The following is a 23,839-nucleotide window of genomic DNA, read 5'->3' as shown; positions in this document are numbered from 1 at the left end:
AATTTCACATGAAAGACTAACGTCTCCACCTAGTGGGCAGGAGGTGAGAAAAAGAAACTAGGCCTACTTCACGTCTCAACTACTACAACGTTTAAAACAAGATTGTACAAATAATAATAATAATAATAATAATAATAAAAAACTTCCCATATAGTCATGCACTAACTTCATTCGGGACGTCTAAAATGTATGCAGGTAGGACCCAAAAACATTGAGTATTTGTAACCTTCACAGGCTTTTCTGCGCTTGTCACAGCCAACAGCAACAGTTCAAAGTTCAACAAATTCCGTATGCTAGTTTTTGCCATGGTTTTTGCTAGTCTTCGTCCTAATCTGTGCTTCGATAATAAGTTACTATGCGTGTAACAGCTATAGACGGTAAAAGGGTAACAGCCTGCATGAAAAATAACCGGATGCTCAAATTCCGTGGCTTTAGTAGCCTAATCAGATTCTCAGAGGAATTATCAATACATGATAATTTAATAAAGGCTTGTTTTTTCTTGGATCTGGGACGTTGTGGAAGGTTGACGGAACACAGTAATGCACTTTACACTGTATGTAGGTTGCCCGGTCAGAGCATTTGGTCAAATTTGTGGTAACCTTCGTCGGAAAGTGTGCAGCCAACGAGGTAAGACTCGCTTGACCCAATTCAAGTTTTGTAACAGGCAGTGTGCACATTTTATTGAAGCCAACCCTTACAAAAATAACTGCATTAGCCTACTTCACGTTTCTGAGTTTGAGTATCAAAATCGCAGTTTTGGAGGAAATGTTTGCATTTCTGTAGCCTACTGTACTTTACTGCTGAAATCCAGTATTTATGACATGAAAATACCTATCTTTTACTGTCTATGAAAAATACCACTGTATTGAACGGCACTGTACTTCAAAAAGCATGCAGCATTCTGCAGTTATTTTTTTGTGAGATGATTGTAATGCCAACGTTTTCAACATGACCCATCATGTTTGGTAACCCTTTAAATGTCATCTTAGTGCAAATGAATGTTGAGACAAAAATTGTCTGTGAAGAATTGTAGGCTGCTCAAGAATTTTAATGTCAAACTTACAACTTATTTGTCAAGATACCCTTAAGGTGCTCACTGACTTAAACAGACACCACAAACATCAAATTAGAGTAGCAGTTGATCTTTTCATAAAACCTAAAATTACTTAATTTTATCTTTAAAACTCAGAAACAACCATATTCATATTTTTTTTCTGCACTACATGTTTATGCTGGTCTGGCTTCACTTTGGATATTATTTGGTCAGGGGTATGGAATACAGTATAATTTTGTTACCTGTGACCAAATCTATTCACTTGTAACAGCTTTTGAGTTCATTGATATCAGCTCATAAATGACTTAGAAGGGTCAAGTACACACTGACTCACACAGAACACAATAACATGTTTCCGCATTCAGAGCTGGAGTAGAGTGAGATGTAGGCTACACAAATCTATAATGTCTGGTGGTATTTTCTCCTCATCTAGCTCAGTTCCGATGGAGAAGCACCAGCTATCCTGCTCCCCTGTTAACAGCCAGGCCCACACGTGCCCTGATAGATGAGCCCATCAGCATTGAGGCACGCCATCTGCCCTCCCACCGGCCCATCACAGTACGGGCACACATGACCAGTGAGGATGGAGATCTCTGGGAAGCACTGTCTCACTACCACACAGATGCACAGGGTGCAATCAACTGTAAGTCTTCTAGGTCTACATAGTAATAGTGTAACACAGCAACAGTTCTAAGATCTAAGTTCTAATTTCTGACTCACTGAGTAGTTTTAGTCTTAGTTATGCAAACGTAAAATGAGCTGACATGTGTTTCCTTGTAGTACCCTGCTTTGAAATAGACGGGGTTGTCATAGGGTTTCAATGTAACATGTAGCTGCTGAATTCTCCTAGTGATGCGGGATGCATCGGTGGGTGGTTCCTATGTGGGCTGTGAACCAATGGGACTCTTCTGGGCTCTACAACCTGCTCTCGGAGGTAGAAAGGGACTCAGGTAGGACGCCAGCACACTGGTGTTTTAAACGTGTTGTGAATATATAATAATAGATTAAGTTGTATGTATAACACAAAGTAACTACACACACCATAATCTGACTACCTAAAATTGCATGGTTATAGTACAGAATAGATCATGTTTAAGTGTTTAAAAACCAGTATTGCCATTTTTTTGGCAGTGTCTAATAGTTGCTTTTGAAAAATGATTTGTGTTGTGTCTTGCTGCAGGCTGCGTAAGAGAGACGTTGAGACTCCATATTCAGTGAATCTGTCTCTACTAGACGGGCATGTGAACCCGGAGGATAACAGAGGGAAAGGATCCGGAGAGGGACAGGAGCTGGCGGCAGTGGTGGTGGATAGGTACTACATGGCACCAGGAGTGCGCCGGATTGAGGTTCGGCAGAATGGTGTGGTGGGCACCATGTTTCTCCCACCAGGTGAGCAAGGGGCAGATCAAAGTGCAACCTGAAAGCCATCATTGTGACTCGGCTGAAGCACAGCCGACTGTTTATTGTGACTCTTTATCATGATGGCTCATGGCATCCTTTAATCACAACCTCCGTGTAAGGGTGGAAGCATGCTTTGGCCTCACAGCTACCGTAGCAGTTCAGAGTTCAACTAAATGCACCATGCTGTTTACAAGGCTTCACATTCTCAGACACTGTGCTGGAAGTCAGGTGTGGACAGGGCTGTACAAGATTTGAAAATCGATGATCATGTTTTACGGCTTCCGAGTCTTCATCGCTGTAAGCCTGGCTCTACTGGTGTTTTCTCTAGGACCAGGCCCATTCCCTGCTGTACTGGACCTCTGGGGGATGGGAGGGGGTCTGGTAGAGTACCGCTCTGCCCTGTTTGCATCTCATGGCCTGGTTAGTTTCGCCTTGGCTTACTTTGGCCACAAAGACATCCCCGGACCCCCGAACCGTATCAATGTGGGAGATTCTTACTTCCGGGTAAGGCATTTTGCAGCAGCATTGTTTGTGAGTCATGCCCAGAAAGTCTGGTTTAGTTCATGGAAATAGTGCTTCAATACTGTCTAGAGAATAATAACCAGCTAGGAGTGAATTCTGCTAAAATGATCAAATAGTTTCATCATCAAATTGGCCTTATGGCAAAGATGAGCCCTAGTCTGATCTGATGATGTGACTATAATAGAATAATAGTCAAAATATTATTAGTGTACTTCCATATGGTTGATGCAGGGAAGTTCTTTGAAATTGTTTGGAACATTTGTTTCACCCAGGCTGCCTTCCAGCTCCTGCAGGACCACCCACAGGTGTGTGAGGACAGGATTGCATTAATGGGCCTCTCATTTGGGGTGTTTCTGTCCCTGCGTATAGCCTCTCAGCTCTCTGTCCATGTAAGTATGGAAGTGATTCCTGATGAATTACAGTTGACCAAAGCCACATGTATATAGTCACTGGCAATATGTACATCACATCTACGATCGCCTTCCTTTTTGTTCTCAAAAGTACTTTTAAACATGATCTCAAAATGTTTGATCTTATCTGAGCATAGAACTTATGGACCCTTTCAAGAGAGTTCCATTATCAGCATCATAGTTGGCCCCACAAGACTTCCTTTTTAACATTCCATATGTTATCTTAATGCAGAGGAAGTAGATTGGGGCCCAGATAGAACGTTCAAGCATTGTTTTTGTTTTTATTGATGAAAGGGTCTATAGTTTTGCAGCTATCCAAGCCGGTCTTTCATACTTTTATGTCAGAATGGGACCCATACCTATAGAGACATACACATATACATAGAGACATGACTTGAGGTAGGGACAGGAGCTACTGTACTGAAATGACAATGATAATATTGTACATATGTTCCTCCACTTAAACATCTCTCCCAGCCTAGATGTGTAGTCGGCATTAATGGTCCTTTGGGCAGTTTCAACAAATTTGCAAGTGAAGATGGACTTAAAGAAAGCTTCGAAGAGTTAAGTCATTATTGTAGCTAAATAAGTTATTTGCTTAAAGTACAGTATTCACAGCGCCTCATTTTAGGCCTAAAAATGTGTAGGCTCTTCTTTCTATCATTTAATTAATTTGTGTAATCTGATTCATATTTCAATCAGAAATCAGAAGCACTGGAGTTATGATGAAGAGGGTTACGTTAGTTTCAAAGAAGTGTCTTCGCCAAGAATCGTTCCTTCAGAAAATTATGTGCAGGTACGGTGATATCATATACACCTCAAACACTGATGGACTTTTAAGGTATTGACAGGCACTGGGTTTCCTACTCACTTTTTAAATATATTTGCACTGTGTGTAGGTTGAGAACATGTGCTGCCCCCTGCTGTTCATAGTGGGAGAGGACGACATGAGCTGTACTGCTCAGGAGAATGCAGATGAGGTGGAGCATCTCTTGACTTCTCTTTATGGTGTAACCAGTTACATTATATGACATTTCTATAAGATAAAGAGATTAAGCTTTTGCTTTGATATGGCTGATGTTGCTTTTTTGTTTTGGTGATATTTCATGTTCACTCATTGGTGAATTATTCTTTGTTGGGTTCTGTACAGAATTAGATTGTCAGTGTTTAGTTTATAACAGGCATCTATCAGACTTGAAATCCACTATACAGTGAAGCATTTATCTTCTCTTGTGCTTCTCCTTTGTAAAAATAATGATTTCCTTGTGTTTTTGTTTTGTTCTTAGATTAAGAAGAGACTGCAAGCTGCAGGTAAATCTCATCTGTTCAACCGTCTGTCCTACCCAGGTGCTGGCCACCTGATTGAACCCCCTTATGCCCCCAACGCACGCGTGTCTCTGTGGACAACACGACCCAAAAAAGGTATGTCCCTTACACGTCACTCTGCTAATGGCAGACTTTCCCTAGGTATCTCTATGTGTATAAAGGATGTCACACATGGCCGGCGATACAACAGTCAAACGCGACAGTAGAATTCTGTTAATTTTACTACACACACTACTGGCGACGCGATCACCCATCGATTTAGTGGAGATACACTGACCAGACAGCTGTTTTCTATTATGACGTATCACAATCGCCATGAAAAATAGGAAGGATTAGAATAGGATTAAAGCGATGCAACGACAACGGTCGCCCTGTCGTTCCACTTGCCATGAGTGTTTCCCCATTCACTTCAATAGATTCTATTCAATTTTGCCGGTCGCCTGCCATAAATCGCTGTCACGTCTCCGGCTGCGTGTGTAGTAGACCTTAGTTTGAATTAGAATTAGAATAATTAGAATTATAAATAGAACACCACATAATTTTTACTGGCATTGATAGAGTGACACTGAATGAATCACATCAGAGGTGCGTTCAAATTTGCCAAACATTGGCGAACGTTTGTGGTGAACATGTTTTTTCTTAACAGATAAATTTGAACGATTTAGTGTTATGTTAGCATTCCATTGTAACGGTAATTGTTACCTTTGTCAAGGCCACGTCCAGCTCCACTATATGTTCGCGGAGAACTACCTCCTCAGACTGTTTACGAGTGTTTGCAAACGTTCGCCAAAAACTCAAAGCAAACAGAAACCTGTTTTCAAACGTTCGCAAATGTTCACCTATTTTTGTGAATTTGAACGCTTCCTTCTGAAGCATGTTGGGTTGTTGAGTGTGATGTGTAAGTAAGACTTCAGGTCATGCATGCTGTTTATTATGACCACAAATATATGTGACTATCTGGCACAGATAGTATCACAAAGAATAGCCATATATGAGTTTAATCCTGTTGTGGGGTTTTTCTGCGATTATAAGTTGTTTTGTGGTTGTTTGCCAGTGATGACGATATGGGGTGGAAACCTTGCCCAACATGCTGCAGCTCAGGAGGATTCATGGCAAAGGATTCTGAAATTTCTGGAATGCCATCTGCGAGGGTAGGCTTCTTTGGTCTGACAAAATACATCAATTACTCATGGCCTCAAAGAATACTTTTTAGAACATTTGAATGGCAGTGCTTATGTATTTAATGCAACTATGGTAAAGACAAATACATGTTAAGTGAAATGGACAGTAGGTTATGGTACCTTGGATCTGTTTTACAAATATTTAATCAATTTCAAGATTAGACTGCATATTAATGCCGTAATTGCTTCTAATGAGGCTATAATGATATGCATGTTTCAAACTCTATGTCTTTTTCTTTTCTTTCCAAATTAATGATGCACAGAGAAAGAGTCATGACAAGCTGATATCACTTGGGCAATAAGTTTTAGGAACCCCTTCAGGTCCATCTCCATGTCACCATTCTGGTCAAGGCCAGAAAAAAGTTGGTCAAGTGCCGCGTCATCTTCAACTTTCTGTGATAAAGAAAAGTATATAAAAAAGATAAAGTTATATTATCGGATTATGTCTGATATGAACACACTGTAAATGTTTTTCTAGAATTTCTAATAATCAATGCCAAAAATATTGCTACAAACAGTCATGAGCTGCAGGCCAACCAGCCCAGCAGGAATAGGGCATAGTTGCCATGGAAATGTTATGCTATTGTGTCAAAGCAAAGGCATTGGGCACTCACAGCAAAGATTCTCTTGGCCAAAGATTGGTTGTAGGTTCTAACGGTTTTGAAAAAAAAAAAAAATTTGAAAAAAAAAATATTTTCTATCTTTTGTGAGGCTTTGTCTGAATATCATCATTGCTAAATTTGACGTTACCGTGCCAACTAAATAGACATCACCATTTGTCATCTGGCAAGTCCTATTACCTAACAGACAATCAGTTGTGAGAAACACATCAACACATTTAAGGATTTTGCTTATTGCAGCGCCCCCCAGTGGTAAGATGACCAAGTTTGGGATCAGCACATCAAAGCTGGGATATGCCCTCACTCCTTGTTTGGAGGTGTTGACTTTTGTATATACTAGAACACAATTGGTACCTTTATAGATTCACTGCTTGGCCCCCAATTATGGACTAATTTTTGCAACTCTGATTGTGAAGCAGCTGAACTGTCAATTGTGCATCCTCAATAGCTAATCCTCTCTATTGCTGTAATCTACAAGGAACAAGGAAAAATGTAAGGAAAAAGGAAAAACTCTTTTGCCTTAAGAAAACCCAGCAGGGTCGAAATGTTGCCTTTTGTACATTAAATATATGGGAGTCTAAAGCAGTGTTGCGGACATTATATATTTTTTCACTTGAGTATGTTTTTTTGTCCTGCACCTGCCAGAAGGTGGGATGTGCACACAATAACTTTTTGTTAAAAGGAAAAACTCACCTTGATAAAATGTCTCAACTCCCAATTAATGAGGTCCTTGAGCTCAGCCTTCTTCAGGTGGCTCTTGTGACCTGAGTACTTGTGGAAGACTTTAAGGATGGAGATCATGGAGTTTTCAAGCTCCGAGATGTCGCTCTGCACAGGGGGAGTATTGTTTGTTTAGATTGTGTCATGGAAAAACTGTCCACTATCGAATCCAATTACAATCAATCACTTAACTATTTACTAATTAGCACTCTGGAACAAGGTGTCCGAAGGAGACAATGCAGACAGGAGATCTCTAAAGACTGTTGATCTTTATTCACTGTATTGCAGTGATAGTCCAGCCTAAACAATGTCCAGACCAACCGTCAAGCAATAGGGTGAGGTGAGATGTCATCAGCTGGCCCCCCCGGATGAGATCTGACTTAAAGATGGCTGCGGCCTATCTTTTAAACCCGTTGGCCTTCGAGAAGTGCCCTGTCCTTGTGCCATTTTCGAAAGACACCTTTTGGCCAATCAGCATCTGACAGGGTTACTAATATTGGTGGAAACCATCTTCCCATCGTGCATAAAAATATATGCAAAACTGTATAGTTTTGGATCTTTCTGGTTCTATCCAGTTGGGTGTAAGCAGGGCTTTCTTATCTTGTTTACTTCATAGCAGCCAATGCCCACCTATTACTTGTTCTTGCTCTTATCTTCACCAGCTGACATCATCCTCTCTCTTTACCATGTAATGAGAGGCCTAGTGTCTACTGTATCCTCCTGCACCCCACTCCTTGACTGCTGGTCTGGCCTGTTCAAGATGTGTAATAGCCTTGAAACGCTCATAATAACTGCAGTAATATTAAAGCTTATAAAAACCATAAATGCATCCTTTAAGTCATAGAAAAACACGACAATTGTTTCCATGTTGATGCAAACAACGGCAAGCCTTTTGGTTATCACAGTGTGATACATATCATAAGTTCATTCTACCATTCAAACGTTTTCTACCATTCAAACGACAGAAAATCACACTTCTATGCAAATAATCTAAAATCTATCAGAAATATAATGTAGACATTTGTTGTCAAAATGCTAACTAGGACGGAAAACAGCTGTCGGGAAGGTTCAGGCGTGTCAGACCTTTATGGAACAGTAAGATACATTAGACTTGTGAATACTGTACAAAACACTTGTAATCTGACTCCATAATTAGTAAACAACCTACAATATCACTAAACAGTTTATAAACCAAATGTTAAGCACAATGGCATGGCACACTAACAGTGTTGGGCAAGTTACTTCAAAATCGTAATGTATTATGTATTACTTATTACTGTCATTTCAAAGTAATTTGTTACATTATAATATTACTGTCTCTGAATTGTAAGGCATTACACTACTATTGTATTACTTTTAAGTTACTTTTACCAAAATATCTAGAAATATGGATGGATGAATTGGAAATCTAAATGCAGTTTATTATGCTCAATGTAGCTCATTGCACTTCTAATGGAGGGCGATGTGGTATAACATAATGACTGAGCTAGGCTTAAGGCTAACAACAGAATGCAATAGGCGCAGTGATGGCTCATGATGCAATACAAGGAACAATCATAGCCAGAATTTTGTTAAAAGCAGATAAAGGTCGAAGTCTGGTCAATTGTGATAGGTTATAAAGTTACAGCATTTCTGACTCTCGCCAGATGAATTTCGTTCCGCTTAGCTCCGCCTAGCTTCACTCACATCCATCTGGGACCTCTTCCATTGAGAGTGATTTCAGCACGAGATTGTATGGTAGAGCCAATCAGGACGCAGGGCGGGAGTTTCATAGATGTGACATAGCGTAGAAGCGACTGTGAGACTGTTATCAGCGTCACGGGTTGGCTTCGATGTGAGTGGTTGAAGTAGCACGTCAATAGATGACGGACAAGTGGCTTATTCAATCATATGCAAGCATTTTTTGATTAGGCCCAGCCTTCTGAAGCAACACTCCAATGGATTGGTCCCAGATGGATGAGTGGAGCTAGGCGGAACGAAATTCATCTGGCGAGAGTCAGGTTAGTAACTTTAGGCTTAGGCCTACTCATTAAAATCAACAGAGAGCCCACTACCTGTATATTAACCAAAACTTGTCAAGATAGGCTACACAGTGCCGCTGCTGGCCATTTTGGTGCCCTAACTGGTGAAATACTTAGGTTAATACTGTATATCATCATATGGCCAACTATAAAGATGTAATCTGCCTGTTCCCAGGGATGGGTATTTCTGAAACATGTAATGTTGTATTTCAAATACAAAATAGTATTTTGTCATTTGTATGGCACAGATACACAATTATGATTTTGGCCTATAATGTGGTTAATTGAAAGCTCTGTCAGTCGTTTTGGATAAGCATCAGCTAAATGACTAAATGTAAATTCTTGAATTATTCGTCTGATCACACTACATGAACTTGCATACGGTATACTATTTGGTATGACGGGCCAAATTGTATTGTTTTTTACTATATAGTTTTAATAGGCTAAATGTTTGGGATACTAAAAAGCTTTTTTTGCAGTGCTTCCACACTTCCTTGAAAAAAGTATTTTGAGTATTTTCTAAATACAAAAATACAGTATTTTATTTTGATAGGCCTATATAATATGGTTACTGTATTTTGTAGTTTATTTTGATACATTAAAAATGAGGGTATTAGGTATTTTATTTTGAAATACATTCTGATGTATTTTTGCCCATCCCTGCCTGTTCCCAGCATTAGAACACTTTGCGATGGTTAGCTTGTCACCTGTGACGATATATGCTAGGCCTAAGTGACTGACCTATCTGGGTGCGTTTGGAGATGCCTGATGAAATCAGACGTTGTTGAATAGGCATAATTTATCCTGGTGCCACACACCTTGCATGTAGCTGTTCGCCTATTTCCTATGTGCACGAAGTTTTTGTAACCGAAAGTAAGTTGTTGTGCTATTTCGCGAGGTATAGAGATCTTTCGGTATCAAACACAAAATGCACTTAACTGTTCTTCATATCCTAGTTGTCTCTGATAAATTAAAAATAATGAGCGTAGGCATGCGGTAACAGGAGATACGTTCTGCTATTTGCGCAGTTGTTTGCGAATATGTATCAAAACATAACACCACTTAATTTCAGGTTAAAATGCATTGTAATGCGCGTTACTGAAGTTTGTACTGAGTAAAATATTACCCAATTGTTTTTTGTAATGCCTTACATTACCGCGTTACAGCAAAAAGCAATAGCCTATATTACAGTAATTACATTACTTTTGTAACTCGTTACTCCCAACACTGCACACTAAGAGGTATATGTATGGGAGGAACAGTTTAATATTGCAATACATGGTAGCTTAAATGTTACAGATGTCAAGTAAACACAAAACCAAACCTGGGATGAATGAGTGAGAGAAAAGAGAAAGGGAATACAGAGACAACGAGAGTGAAAGAGATGAGCAGGGCAGAGAAGAGAAGCCAAGCTCCCGAACACTCTCAGGTGTTTGGTTTTAAACACTAGCCCTATACCAACCATTAATCAAAGCCCAGCAGAGATCACATTGGACTAGTTATCTTTCTTAATATGTCAAAATAGGCCCATTACCATCACTGATGTAACTCAATGGCACATTTTATAGGTTTATCCTTAATGACCAAGTTTGAATGGATAATTGATTAGAAAGCTATTTTGCAGTTATGTTTGTGTGGCTAAAGACTTTAATGTTCAGGGAAACAATAAAGCTTGTCTTTTTGACTATTTGCTGCAACAGAACTTGTAATTGTAATTAATTATGTTCTAAAACTTATGTAACCAGTACGTAACTTTAGTAACCAGAATACAAAGAGAAGCAGATGGCCATAGGGCACCACTGCGCAAGTAAATAAGAAACTCTATTTTGAAGAAAAGTTGTCTGACAGAGGCACATAACAAATGGAAAGATGTCGCTTGGCACCATCTCTCGAACTCAGACGAGGAAATGTGATCGTCTGGGGATACTTTGGTGCTTGTCAATGATTTTATTTAGAGTATTAGTATACAGTATATACTCTTTTGATCCCGTGAGGGAAATTTGGTCTCTGCATTTATCCCAATCTGTGAATTAGTGAAACACACTCAGCACACAGTGAGCTGCCTGCAATATCAGCGGCCCTTGGGGAGCAGTGAGGGGTTAGGTGTCTTGCTCAAGGACACTTCAGCCGTGCCAACTGGTCGGGGTTCGAACCGGCAACCCTCCGGTTACAAGTCTGAAGCGCTAACCAGTAGGCCACGGCTGCACCCCAAGTAGACCTGGTAATTGCTGCAAATGGAGGATTCTTTGATGAAAGCACATTATCAAGGCCATATTTGCCACATTATGAGATAGCAATGTCTTTTTCTGGGAAACATTTACAAGCTTTTGAACAGTAATATATATATATATAAATATGTCCTGTTGAATGAATTAATATGACATTTGACTATTTATCAATTTCATAATTTTAAAGAACAAGTGCATTTAATGTGCTTGATTTAAATCTATGACGATTATAATATTAAAAATATTAAAACAATACATCAATTCCACATGAACAAATTAAGGTGGTTCAACACAGCATATCCAGTCAAGTCTTCATCATATGTCAAAGTACAACAAGAACTGCACATATGTGTACATGTTCATACATTGTTCATACTAGCCATATGTATTCTGTTCTTATAAGGTTACTGCTAATACACTGCACATATTTATATTTAATTTATACTACTGTAAACCACCTTCTGTAAACCAACTGTATACTATATATCTTGTCCTGTTTATGCACCACCTGTCTATACTTTGTATATCAAATTGCACTTTTCCAGTTTTTTTGGCACTTCTGGTTAGATGCAAACGGCATCTGTTGTCTTTGTACTTGTACTCTGCACAATGACAATGAAGTTCTATCTAATCTAATCTAATCTAATCTAATCTAATATAGAACTCTGTAACCTACAAATCAGTTTAAATAAATAAATTAAAAAAAGCACAATGAATTTCCTCAGTTACCTGCACTGTAGAAGAGCTTGTGCCAGAGAAGAGCATTTTGTCTGTATACTGTCTGTATGTCTGACGCCTCAGAGCTGGTTCAGGTTGGCACCAATGGATTTATTAGCCACATAATAATGCCTCATGTAGTCATGTGATGTATTAATGGATGTTGTGGTTAGAGAATGGGTAGGCCTAATTAGTTTATAATGCACTGTGCCCAGAAAATGTTGGCAAATGGCTCAGATAGAAGGGAACTCTCTGCTTTCAAAATCTCCTTAACCCTCCACTTCTGCCATCAGCTTCCTCACTGCTAATACCCAGCTAGATCTGCTATTCCTCATCTCAACTTCGCTTTCCTGATGAGCGTCTGTTGTCTCTGTTTTCCCTTAGCACCATGAGATCAAAAGAAAGACTTTTTGTGTGTGTGGTATCTTGGAGTGCGTTCTATCAACTGTGTGTCCGTTCTAGCCACAGCCCATGATACATCCAATAAGCATTTTCAAAACATCATCTGTCTAATTAGTTAATTCAATTAAGTCATGCCTTGTAAATATGATCATGTAGTTAAGGTATTGTTGTCATTGTGATATATGTTATTATTATTTTATTAATGTTATTTCTAAATGGGTAATGGTGCTATAAATTGGTAGTATTGTTATGCTAATGAATCAGCGGGACACCGAAACACCGGGGCGCATAAAACTTGGCGGGCATGTTGCCCCACTTCTACGGAAAAAAAATCATTAGGTCCCTGGGGGCCACTCCCCCCCCAACCCAGCGGAAAAACAAATATTGATCCTCCATTTAGGCTGTATTTCCAGTATTGGCGTCACGTAGTTTGTCCACCAGCTAGTGCAGTGTCTTGCTGCAAGACACGCATGCTGCAAGGCACACTTGACTTGGTTCCAGCTGTCAAAGAGGCTACAGAACCATCACTGCACGCTAATTAAGCTGCTCTGACTGTAGGTAGCCTAATGTTAGCGCATACAGTAGTTGCAGTTAAAATACCTGCTAGCACTGTGAATCGAAACACTCCCAACACCGGCACACATGTATGTTTAAAACATGTTTAAAAACTGACTAAGGGGGAAGACATCAAATGTATTGAAGCATTTGGGAACAAACTGTATAAACTTTGAAGCAGTCCCTCCGAATTAGATTAGGCTGCAATTGCCGTTGTCCATGACCAGCATATGACCTGGCAGGGTCATGGCAAGCCGTTTTAACATTTAAAGTTATGGGAAGCCATCTGCATGTACGGAACCCTTAACCCTAAACGGACTTATTGCAAGATATTTTTTTTTCATCTCTCATTTTAACTGTTGTAAATTGAGCGCACAATTTACTAAAACGTGCGCACAATATGCAACCCCAAATCAGAAAAAGGACATTTTCGCTTAGGGGTATACTCACTTTTGTTGCCAGTGTAATTTCTTCAGTGTTGTCCCATGAAAAGATATAATCAAATATTTGCAGTAATGTGAGGGGTGTCCTCACTTTTGTGAGATACTGTACAAGCATACACAAAAGTTGCAACAGTAGGGGATGGAATAGGAGATGGAGACAAATTGACCAGCGTGATTTATTTTCGTGGAGAGGATGTACAGGACTGAACGGCAGTCATATTTTGTTGTAAACTGACATAGTTTTGATTTTTATTTAGTTTTACACTGTTTATTTCAATCTAATACTTCTGAGAGCTTTATTGTGTCTCGTATACATACATGGTTCCAAACAATGTTGAAGTTAGTCTGTACAACATCCTTTTTATTTATGGTATTTTACATTTTTTATATTCCACAATCACACTATTTGTTATGTTCCTACACATGCACTTCTTCATTCTTAGCGATGCTCAGGGCGGTCGAGGTCATGGCATGCTGATGTCACCATGGCGATAAGGGCTATGAACTCTTGGAAGTCGATCTCTAAGTCTCCATTCTGATCGAGGTCAGTGAAAATCTGGTCAAGCGTCTCGCTGTCCTGGACTTTCTGTTAAGACAGTAATTGAAACCTGTGTTAGAACTTCAAGTTGAGGGTGAGGGACGTCAACCGCAGCTATCATCACACATAACTTTGTCACCTTGATATAAGCAAGGACAATATAGAAAGAACTGTCTTCCAAAATGCTATCCACTATTTTAATACATTTTCATATATCAATTTTTATTTTGTTTTCAGTAATTTCAGTGGAACTCTAATTGGGTTATTGTTATTTGATTTATCTTTACTCAATCAAAACACCGCAACTGCACTTTTATTGATATTACCTGAAATACACAATAAAATAAATGACTTATTAATGTTTTCAGAAATGGATTTATAGAATTTTGGAAAAGAGCTCTTCATATGTAGGACAACCTACTTTCATAAAATGCGACATCTCATTGTTGATGAGGTCCTTGAGATCAGCCTTCTTCAGGTGGCACTTGTGTCCTGAGTACTTGTGGAAGACGTTAATGATGGAGACCATTGAGTTTTCAAGATCTGACATGTCGCTCTGCAGAGGGAATGTATTTAACATTTTGTCAAATAACAGCATGTTTGTCATGAGTCAAAACAAAAGTGTCACATTTGTTAGACATCCCTCCCCCTATTTTTCTCTATTGCCATTGAAAATAACTTGACACAGAAAATTGACACAGAAAAATTATATTGGAACGTATTTACTAATCTATAAAAAGCCTTTGGCCTGCAAATATGAACAACTATGATTTTATAGATAATGTTGAATATTTTATTCACGCCGGTACATAAGCTCTCTTGACATAGATTTTAATATAAAAGAAGAAATGGAAAAGAAAAAGGGTTGACTGATGATCATTTAAATAGCAGTTGAGTCAGGTACACCAGAACATGAACAATATGCAGAGAACACTTCAGGCAAAAAGTATTAGGATATAGGATAATAATTAATATAAGGATATAATTAGGATATAGGATATAATAAAATTATATAATTAGGATATAATACAATTATATAATTAGGATATAATAAAAGAATATAATTAGGATATAATATAAGGATATAATGCACTTGCCAGCATGTTGGAAGTAGAAGAAGCACTGTAGAGGTAGAGAGTGGCGGCTGGGTCTGCAGAGGAAGCGAGGCTACTGAACCACTCCTTGTGAGTGGGATGGATGCACTGATCAACCACATTTGGATACCCCATGTTCCCATGTGATGCGTTAATGGATGCTCTGCACTGCATCTCTGGTCATTTCCTGAGTCTTTTTCAATTTTCTTTTTTATGGGAAGAGGAAGAATTGCATGCGTGACCTAATGCTCCTTGTGGACTCATGTGCAGACATAACTTTGGGTGAAATGGCATTTAAAATGTTTATGTATTTTGCAGCCACAGTAGGGAAACAGAGCATCGCATAGGATTACGTTTTTATATGTTGAACAGTCCTTAATCACTGATATCTCTCTGGCCGCTCTGTAGGCTAAGGCCCATTTCCCTGTGTGAATAAATTCTGTAATCTTATCAAAACTGTGTTTTATCAATCAATCATGTCATATGTCAGAATATAATACACTTAATGAGCATGTTTGCCTGGATTGTCTATAAAGTATTGGACATAGCCTATAATTAGATTTTTATTGACTAGGACGTCTAGCAGTATGTTTAAATAAAGTAGGTAGGCCTAGATATCAATAAATAAAACTGTAACCCCGCCTCGTTTCGTGACGTCAAGAGGCGGTCGCTCTTTAGCTTCAATGGAAAATCTCTTTCAAACATCTGCACTGACGTAGCCTGTCAGATACGAGGCGACTTGAAGACTTGAAAGAAGAGTCTACAACTCTTCCTCCATTAAATCAACATACATTGTAGCGTTTTAGATCGTATCTATTGACACGGCCAGTCGCTACATTCTTGGGCTACCGTTTGTTCAGGAATCGTTTTAAGCAAAAGCAGCCTACCACAGGGCGCCATTCGAGAGGAGATCAGCTACAGTTAACTCGGTAAGACTTAGGACTGTGTAGGCTATAGACTTAGTCAGTCTATGTGTTGTCAGTTGCATGAGCAAAAGTCAGGAGTGTTTCACAATTGGACGAACACAGGTGTGTGTGACTGTGTGCGTGCGTGCGTGTTTGTGTGTGTGTGTGTGTGTTTGTGCGCGAAGTCGACGTAGTCACGCTCTTCTGACTGAAATGCATATTTTAGCTTGGTCTGTGAACTCACATCCTATTCGAAACAAATGTATTCGGGGGGGGGGGGGGGGGGGGGGGGGGGGTGGTGGTGGTGGTGTCACTGCAATGACTGTAGTAGGCCTACATATTTGGCTTATTAGTCAGTCAATGGGTGGGCTGGGCAATTTATTCAATAGCAATAACGCGTTCAGGTCTAATTGCATTATTATAATTTTTTAACAGAGAAAGTGTCGATTCTGGACAGGGGTGTACTTCCACATGATATTACTCATCCGTTTCAGACTTCCACAATTCCTCTCACTGTTTTTTCCCCCCTACATTTTCCATCCACAGGATGCCCTAGTTTTATTAGGCCAGAATTAGAGCATCTGGGGTGTTTGGCTTTCTATTAATAACTGCTAGTCTGACATCTCTCTGAATCTCCTGCAGTGTTTCTGTCATACTTTCGAGCATTGCCTCAGATGTGCTGTGTCCTGTTATATCTGTTGTATTTGCAGTTAGCCTATTGCATTATAATAGTGTCAAAATTACAGTGCATGATGACTGTTGCAGTTTTCATCTACTTCCCCATGCTATTCCTATAATCTGAATGAAGACAAAAAATTAAACCTCAAACCCTAAGCTTAACCCTAACCTTTAGAATGAGAAAGAAGTGGGCCAGGAAGTGGTCCCACTGAGATACAGCCCCCTCCTTCCTGAAGAACTTGGCCTACTTTAAAGTCATCTCAATTCTTTAGGGGAACCCATGAACAGATTTTTATCTTGTGTGGTGACTTGGCAGGAATGTGAGGAATTGTGGGACTTGTCGTCCCTTAGGTCTCAGATATGGCGGAGCTGCTGCAGCTTCTCCTGAACGTGTCAGAGAAGGCTGCCAATGTGGCCCGAGTGTGTCGACGGGAGGCCCCGCTCTTCGAGCTGCTGGTCCAGGAGAAGAAAGGAGATGACAAGAACAAGAAATTTGTTCAGGACTTCAAGACTTTGGCAGATGTGGTCATTCAGGAGATGATCAGACATGACGTTGGAGCTGTGGTAGAGAGCACACTGAATTGTATCAATACACAACTCTACCGGTGGAATCTTTGACAGTGTTTTAAGATTGCAGTCTTGTGTTCTTGCAGTTTCCCGAGCTGATTGACTTCATCCAAGGGGAGGAATCGAACAAGTTTGAGAATGGGCTCGGTGAGTGGACTATTTTATCATCACACGTTACAGTGCATCTCTCTAGACACGGTGATCCAAATCAGTGTGAAAATTCAAGTGCTCCTGGGCCTCAGAGTAGCCACAGAAATCCGGTTGATGGGTCTCTCTCCCCCTCCCCCCCCCCCCCCCCCTCTCTCCTTCCCTCTCTCTCTCTCCCTCAGGAGAGAGCGTGATTGTCACAGTTTGTGCCAAAGAGCAGGAGACGGCCGCCCTGCTGGCCACAGTGCTGGACGGCGACCAGACTGCGGCGGCGCTTTTGGCCAAAGCCATCCACCAGGACCTCCAGTTCAGGGATGAGGCGGCCGAGAGACTGAAGCCGTTCCCACTGAGCCCTGCAGATGTGGGCATCTGGATAGATCCAATCGGTGAGTCCAGGAGCTTGAGCCCTCTGTTATCGAGATCTCATCAAGAAAGGAAAGAAATGCTCAGAAATATGTTGACATGGTTGGAATAGATGTCATGTATCCTACATGATTCTGTCTGTTTGTCCCATCTGTCCATCCAGCCTTAGGTTGTGTCCTTCACTTTACGTCAGCTCAATAGCTAGACATAGTACCATATTAAATACCTTTACAGAATGAGTTTATCACACCAAAATCAATACAATCAGTCACATAGTCTTGTCACCAGTGTTGGGAGTAACGAGTTACAAAAGTAATGTAATTACTGTAATATATTGCTTTTTGCTTTAACGCGGTTATGTAAGGCATTACAAAAAACAATTGGGTAATATTTTACTCGGTATAAACTTCAGTAACGCGCATTACAATGCATTTTAACCTGAAATTAAGTGGTGTTATGTTTTGATACATATTCGCAAACAACTGCGCAAATAGCAGAACTTATCTCCTGTTACTGGTTGAAGATGACCGTGGCTGGCTGCAACTGACTCGATGGACATAAGCCTACGCTCATTATTTTCAATTTATCAGAGACAACTAGGATAAGAAGAACAGTTAAGTGCACTTTGTGTGTGAAACCGAAAGATCTCTATACCTCGCGAAATAGCACAATTAATTTAATGACACATCTAGAGCGGTGCCACGCTAATCTTTTTGATTCTTGATAAAGCATAAATGCTCTTCATGTCAGCTTCGTGCTGTGAACTTGAATTAAAGAGAATGAAGGGATAGAAATGTAAAAAAGATTGGGACTTGGACTTAGGTCGCAAAAACAGTGACTTCAGACTTGACTTCACTCAAAAGACTTCAGACTTGACTCGGACTCAAGCTTCGAGACTCCTGAACAACCTGTATTTCATGCAATTATTGCTTTTTTAATCTAAATTTGTGTATTTCTGTTTTATTTTACTGCTACATATACTTTGTGAAACGTATAACGAGCGGCATGGCCCTTTGCCATAATGTGCAATGTAACACATGCGCTATGTGCGCACACTCACAGATATGCATTGACCATGGCGATAAGAAGTCCTCCCGGAGTTGTGTCTTTTATCATTACTTTCGGTTACAAAAACTTCGTGCACAGAGGAAATAAGCGAACAGCTACATGCAAGGTGTGTGGCACCAGGATAAATTATGCCTATTCAACAACGTCTGATTTCATCAGGCATCTCCAAACGCACCCAGATAGGTCAGTCACTTAGGCCTAGCATATATCGTCACAGGTGACAAGCTAACCATCGCAAAGTGTTCTAATGCTGGGAACAGGCAGGGATGGGCAAAAATACATCAGAATGTATTTCAAAATAAAATACCTAATATCCTCATTTTTAATGTATCAAAATAAACTACAAAATACAGTAACCATATTATATAGGCCTGTCAAAATAAAATACTGTATTTTTGTATTTAGAAAATACTCAAAATACTTTTTTCAAGGAAGTATGGAAGCACTGCAAAAAAAGCTTTTTAGTATCCCAAACATTTAGCCTATTAAAACTATATAGTAAAAAACAATACAATTTGGCCTGTCATACCAAATAGTATACCGTATGCAAGTTCATGTAGTGTGATCAGAAGAATAATTCAAGAATTTACATTTACATTTAGTAATTTAGCTGATGCTTATCCAAAATGACTGACAGAGCTTTCAATTAACCACATTATAGGCCAAAATCATAATTGTGTATCTGTGCCGAATTTCGTAATTTAAGTCCAGTGCAGAACTGAATAAGAAAATCATAAGGCTATGTATCTTGAAGTTCCAGTATGTGAGAAACTTCATATGCCTTAATATCTCCAACCTCAAGTATGCAGCTAATAAGGACATAGAATTGTTATTTAATTAAACAAGGTGAACTTGTCCCCACTGTAGAATGCAAAAAAGGATGCTACAAGGAAGGGAATTCAAACACACTCAACACCTTACATCTATTGAACATCTATTGATGTCATTGTGGTTCATTGAGATATCTGACATTTTTTCTGTTAAATATTGGCATGGAGACAATAGGACATGGTTACCTTTGTCCTTATGTGAACTTGCACAGGTAAACTTGCTCATCTTTACTTGCGTACGACTTCACACCAGTGCTTCAGACCAGAGCTGATGCTTCAACAATAGCCGTCACTGAAAAGCTGTGAGTGTCTTTGAACACAGCTGTTCTCACATTAGCTGATTGCGATAAAAATAAACCATTGTTGCCTAATTACCAATTATTCATTACACCTGTGTAGTATCTACTTTTTTTAGTGTTTTTCACATATAGTATTTTGCAGTATTTCTAAAATACAAAAATACACACCAATAAAGTATTTTGATACAAAATACAGAGCCATTACCTTCAACCCAATAAAATACAAATGACAAAATACTATTTTGTATTTGAAATACAAATACATATTACATGTTTCAGAAATACCCATCCCTGGGAACAGGCAGATTACATCTTTATAGTTGACCATATGATGATATACTTAGGTTAATACTGTATTTCACCAGTTAGGGCACCAAAATGGCCAGCAGCGGCACTGTGTAGCCTATCTTGACAAGTTTTGGTTAATATACAGGTAGTGGGCTCTCTGTTGATTTTAATGAGTAGGCCTAAGCCTAAAGTTATAGCATTTCTATCACAGTTGACCAGACTTCGACCTTTATCTGCTTTTAACAAAATTATGGCTATGATTGTTTCTTGTATTGCATCATGAGCCATCACTGCGCCTATTGCATTCTACCGTTGTTAGCCTTAAGCCTAGCTCAGTCATTATGTTATACCACATCACCCTCCATTAGAAGTGCAATGAGCTGCATTGAACATAATAAACTGCATTTAGAATTCCAATTCATCCATCCATATTTCTAGATATTTTGGTAAAAGTAACTTAAAAGTAATACAATAGTAGTGTAATGCCTTACAATTCAGAGACAGTAACATTATAATGTAACAAATTACTTTGAAATGACAGTAATAAGTAATACATAATACATTACGATTTTGAAGTAACTTGCCCAACACTGCTTGTCACACTGTTATTTAGTCATTACATAGGCCGACAATGTAACATTGTACTGTAAGAGGATTTTAGCAGTCAAACATCTTTTTTAAATCTGTTTTGTATTTCCACAACTTAGTGTGTATGTCTGTTTTGTAGATGGCACGAGTCAGTACATAGAGGGAAAGGAGGAGCTGGTTCCGGAGGGAGATTTCTGCTCATTTGGACTTCCATGTGCTTTGGTTTTGATTGGGGTCTACCTGCGAGCCACAGGGGAACCTGTGATGGGTGTCATAAACCAGCCATTCCATCAAAGAGACGAGACAGGGCATGGGTGAGAAACATACTGTACCCTCTATGTTACAATTCATATACATCATTAAGATAAGCATTGGCCTACACCAAGCTGACCTCAAAAGCACAAGCTGACTATTGGACATCCTACTGTCGACTTGGTATGCGCTTAGCTTTAAGCAGACACTGTGTGTTTCTTAGCTGTGTATAACATGGGTTTTACCAATAGTATCAATACTGAAGTATTGGTAATACTGAAACTGTAAATAATATTTACATTTTGAAGATTATTGTACAGAGACAGGGAGCAAGTCTGTACAAGTTTGTTCAAGTCTGATGAAGAGCTGATGTGCTCGAAACATCACTGTGGGGATCGAATAAATACAAAGCAAACTGAGAGCAAGTGTGCGGACCTTCTTTTTTACTTTGGATCTTTGACTTTTGGCTCCTGCACCTTAATTTGGAAGTGGGCACATTCCCAAACTTAATACAGAGACAGGGAGCCAAATTATTGTTAATCTCTTAATCTAATGTGGGACTTGTGTAGTGCTTGCAAGGCAGTTTTATTTTTCTGAACACCTCAATTAACAATGTCACCAGTTTTGGATATGGTGTGTAAATGTCTGTCCTTAGACACCAGTGTGAAGCCTTGTTGTGATTCCTTATCTTATTACTTACATCATACAGTACAAGTTCATCACTGATTCACATGAATATGAATGTCAAAACAGTGTATACTTACACAGCGTGACTTTGACCTGTTGACAGTTTGACAATGTGAACATTTTTACAGCTCAGTATTCCCCTGACGCCCTTCTCATGACATTGTTGTTGTTTCAGCTGGAAGGGCCAGCACTTCTGGGGAGTGTCCCACGGAGACTTCAACGCGTGCTCCGTGCCCAGGTCAAAGCGTCTGTCGTCGAGTGAGGACGGGGCGTGTCTCTCAGCCGTGCTGAGCTCCAGCGAAAAGGCGGCGGTCAAGGAGGCCCTCGCTCCCCTGTGCCCCGGGAAGTGTCTGAAATACGCCTCTGGGGCTGGCTACAAGATCCTGTGTGTCATTCTCGGCCTGGCGGATGTGTACGTTCTCTCCGAGGGCTCCACTTTCAAATGGGACTCCTGTGCCCCGCATGCCCTGCTCCGAGCGCTCGGGGGCGGAGTGGTCGAACTGGGGACTCGGCCTCCTGGTGGGAACAAGGGCCAGGTGGAGGTGCAACGTGGTGCTGAACTGACCTATCACAAGCCCAATGCTGGTTGCCGTGGTGCGGACCAGTGGGCCAATCAGGGAGGACTGGTGGCCTATCTTGATTCCAAAGTGCTTTCAAGGGTGTTGGGGGAACTCGCAGGGAAGATCTAAGAGGTTTTATGTATCGATGTGAGGATTCTGTGAGCAGGGAGGTGCTGAATTAGGGGCCATATTTTAATTCAGTGCCAGTGGGGGGTTTTATTTTTGTAAGTTACTCACTTGTGTGCAGTTTCACTCAAGTGCACAGTGCAATTTTGTTAATGATGTTTTTAAAACTATCAATCTATGCTACTGTATATTCATATGCAACACATAGATTGTTTTTATGTTTAACTGGTTGGTTTGTACTTCCAACTCTAACCACGGAAGTTAAAGTACATGTTTAGTGTTCACATTGAAAAGATGCTGTTTATTCCCAAGTGCATCAAATAAGTGCATAAAGAATGTGTAATGGAACTAAGGCTTAATTGCAGATTATGTAACCTCAGTTTTGTATGCAGTTTGTCACTGTTGGTTATAACTGGTGTTGGATGCATTTTTTGTAATTTGGTTTCAATCCATATGGATTATTTGTGCTGTGTCATTGGAAACATTTTAAACACAGGTCACAATAGGTCAATAGAAACCAGGGTGCATATGGTTAGAGGAAACTCAAACTCTAAATGTACTGGTTACATTAAATATATTTTAAAATAGACAAAGCTTAATGTTGTAATAAAAGTTTACTACTCTGGTAGTAGCAACCCACCTGTCTGCCAAATTGTCATGTTATATTTTTAGTCCTTTATTTTTGTGCAGATTTAATAACAAACAACTGTTTTAAGTGGAGTATATCCCTGCAATGTTTTCCTAAATCCTTTGCATGTCTTTGCCAAATTGACACACTCCATTGGAGCAGGCAGCTTAAAATTAGTCTCTGTGTTGCTGGGCCTGATGTCTGCAAATGACCTTTTATGGTAGAGAGGAGTGAGAATCAACACCACCAGGCTTCAATTCCACATAAATGAATCCCAATGGAAAAAATGGTGGCATTAAGGTCAGAGAAAGGAAAATTAAAAAAAGCTTTTCTATCCTTGGGCTTGCTTTAACATAACTTGTGACTGAGCCTCCATGTTTTCACAAGGAAATTAATTATAATTTACAAAAAGATTATGTATGAAGCATTTTTGTGTTTATATTAAACTCAATGTCAGCTTTTAGGCTTAGTTCTCATATGGTTGTAACAGACCTCCAAATAATTGTGTGGTAACGTATATTTTGAGAAGGATGTGTATTTTTGTGCAAGCCAAGGTACACATTATTCTGATCCTGTACCAAAGTTAAAGATGAGGTGAACTTTCCAGTTCAAAATTATCAC

General features: G+C 39.7%; 2 protein-coding genes across 2 annotated transcripts; one reads left to right on the top strand and one right to left on the bottom strand.

Moving 5' to 3' along the window:
• The first annotated feature begins 47 nt into the window (after positions 1-47).
• Positions 48-23,236, top strand: LOC121707886. The gene is made up of 16 exons (XM_042090848.1): positions 48-195; positions 1,488-1,697; positions 1,905-2,004; positions 2,235-2,443; positions 2,784-2,959; positions 3,250-3,366; positions 3,865-3,950; positions 4,090-4,183; positions 4,287-4,367; positions 4,674-4,808; positions 5,766-5,864; positions 17,167-17,379; positions 17,469-17,529; positions 17,712-17,915; positions 21,105-21,279; positions 22,080-23,236. Exons 1-16 carry the CDS (start codon positions 186-188, stop codon positions 22,591-22,593), a joined length of 2,484 nt encoding a protein of 827 aa, XP_041946782.1. The 5' UTR covers positions 48-185; the 3' UTR covers positions 22,594-23,236.
• Positions 13,799-15,448, bottom strand: LOC121707891 (protein S100-B-like). Its single transcript, XM_042090852.1, has 3 exons — positions 15,236-15,448; positions 14,560-14,694; positions 13,799-14,186 (listed from the first exon to the last, which is right to left on the bottom strand). Exons 1-3 carry the CDS (start codon positions 15,404-15,406, stop codon positions 14,040-14,042), a joined length of 453 nt encoding a protein of 150 aa, XP_041946786.1. The 5' UTR covers positions 15,407-15,448; the 3' UTR covers positions 13,799-14,039.
• Positions 23,237-23,839: the final 603 nt, after the last annotated feature.

Source organism: Alosa sapidissima, chromosome 4, assembly GCF_018492685.1.
Source record: "Alosa sapidissima isolate fAloSap1 chromosome 4, fAloSap1.pri, whole genome shotgun sequence".
Lineage (NCBI taxonomy): Eukaryota > Metazoa > Chordata > Actinopteri > Clupeiformes > Clupeidae > Alosa > Alosa sapidissima.
Note: the sequence above shows the minus strand (reverse complement) of the source record. Positions and strands in the feature narration are given on the sequence as shown.

What these genes read in the sequence shown, in the direction of transcription:
- LOC121707891 (XM_042090852.1), bottom strand. Translation starts at nt 15,406, where the DNA reads ATGCAGTGCAGAGCATCCATTAACGCATCACATGGGAACATGGGGTAT. An exon ending in CTTCTACTTCCAACATGCTG is followed by an intron (nt 14,695 to 15,235) that starts GCAAGTGCATTA and finishes TTCCCTCTGCAG; the next exon opens with AGCGACATGTCAGATCTTGA. An exon ending in AGATGTCGCATTTTATGAAA is followed by an intron (nt 14,187 to 14,559) that starts GTAGGTTGTCCT and finishes CTGTCTTAACAG; the next exon opens with AAAGTCCAGGACAGCGAGAC.
- LOC121707886 (XM_042090848.1), top strand. An exon ending in CTCAGGAGAATGCAGATGAG is followed by an intron (nt 4,368 to 4,673) that starts GTGGAGCATCTC and finishes TTTTGTTCTTAG; the next exon opens with ATTAAGAAGAGACTGCAAGC. An exon ending in CAAGTTTGAGAATGGGCTCG is followed by an intron (nt 17,530 to 17,711) that starts GTGAGTGGACTA and finishes TCTCTCCCTCAG; the next exon opens with GAGAGAGCGTGATTGTCACA.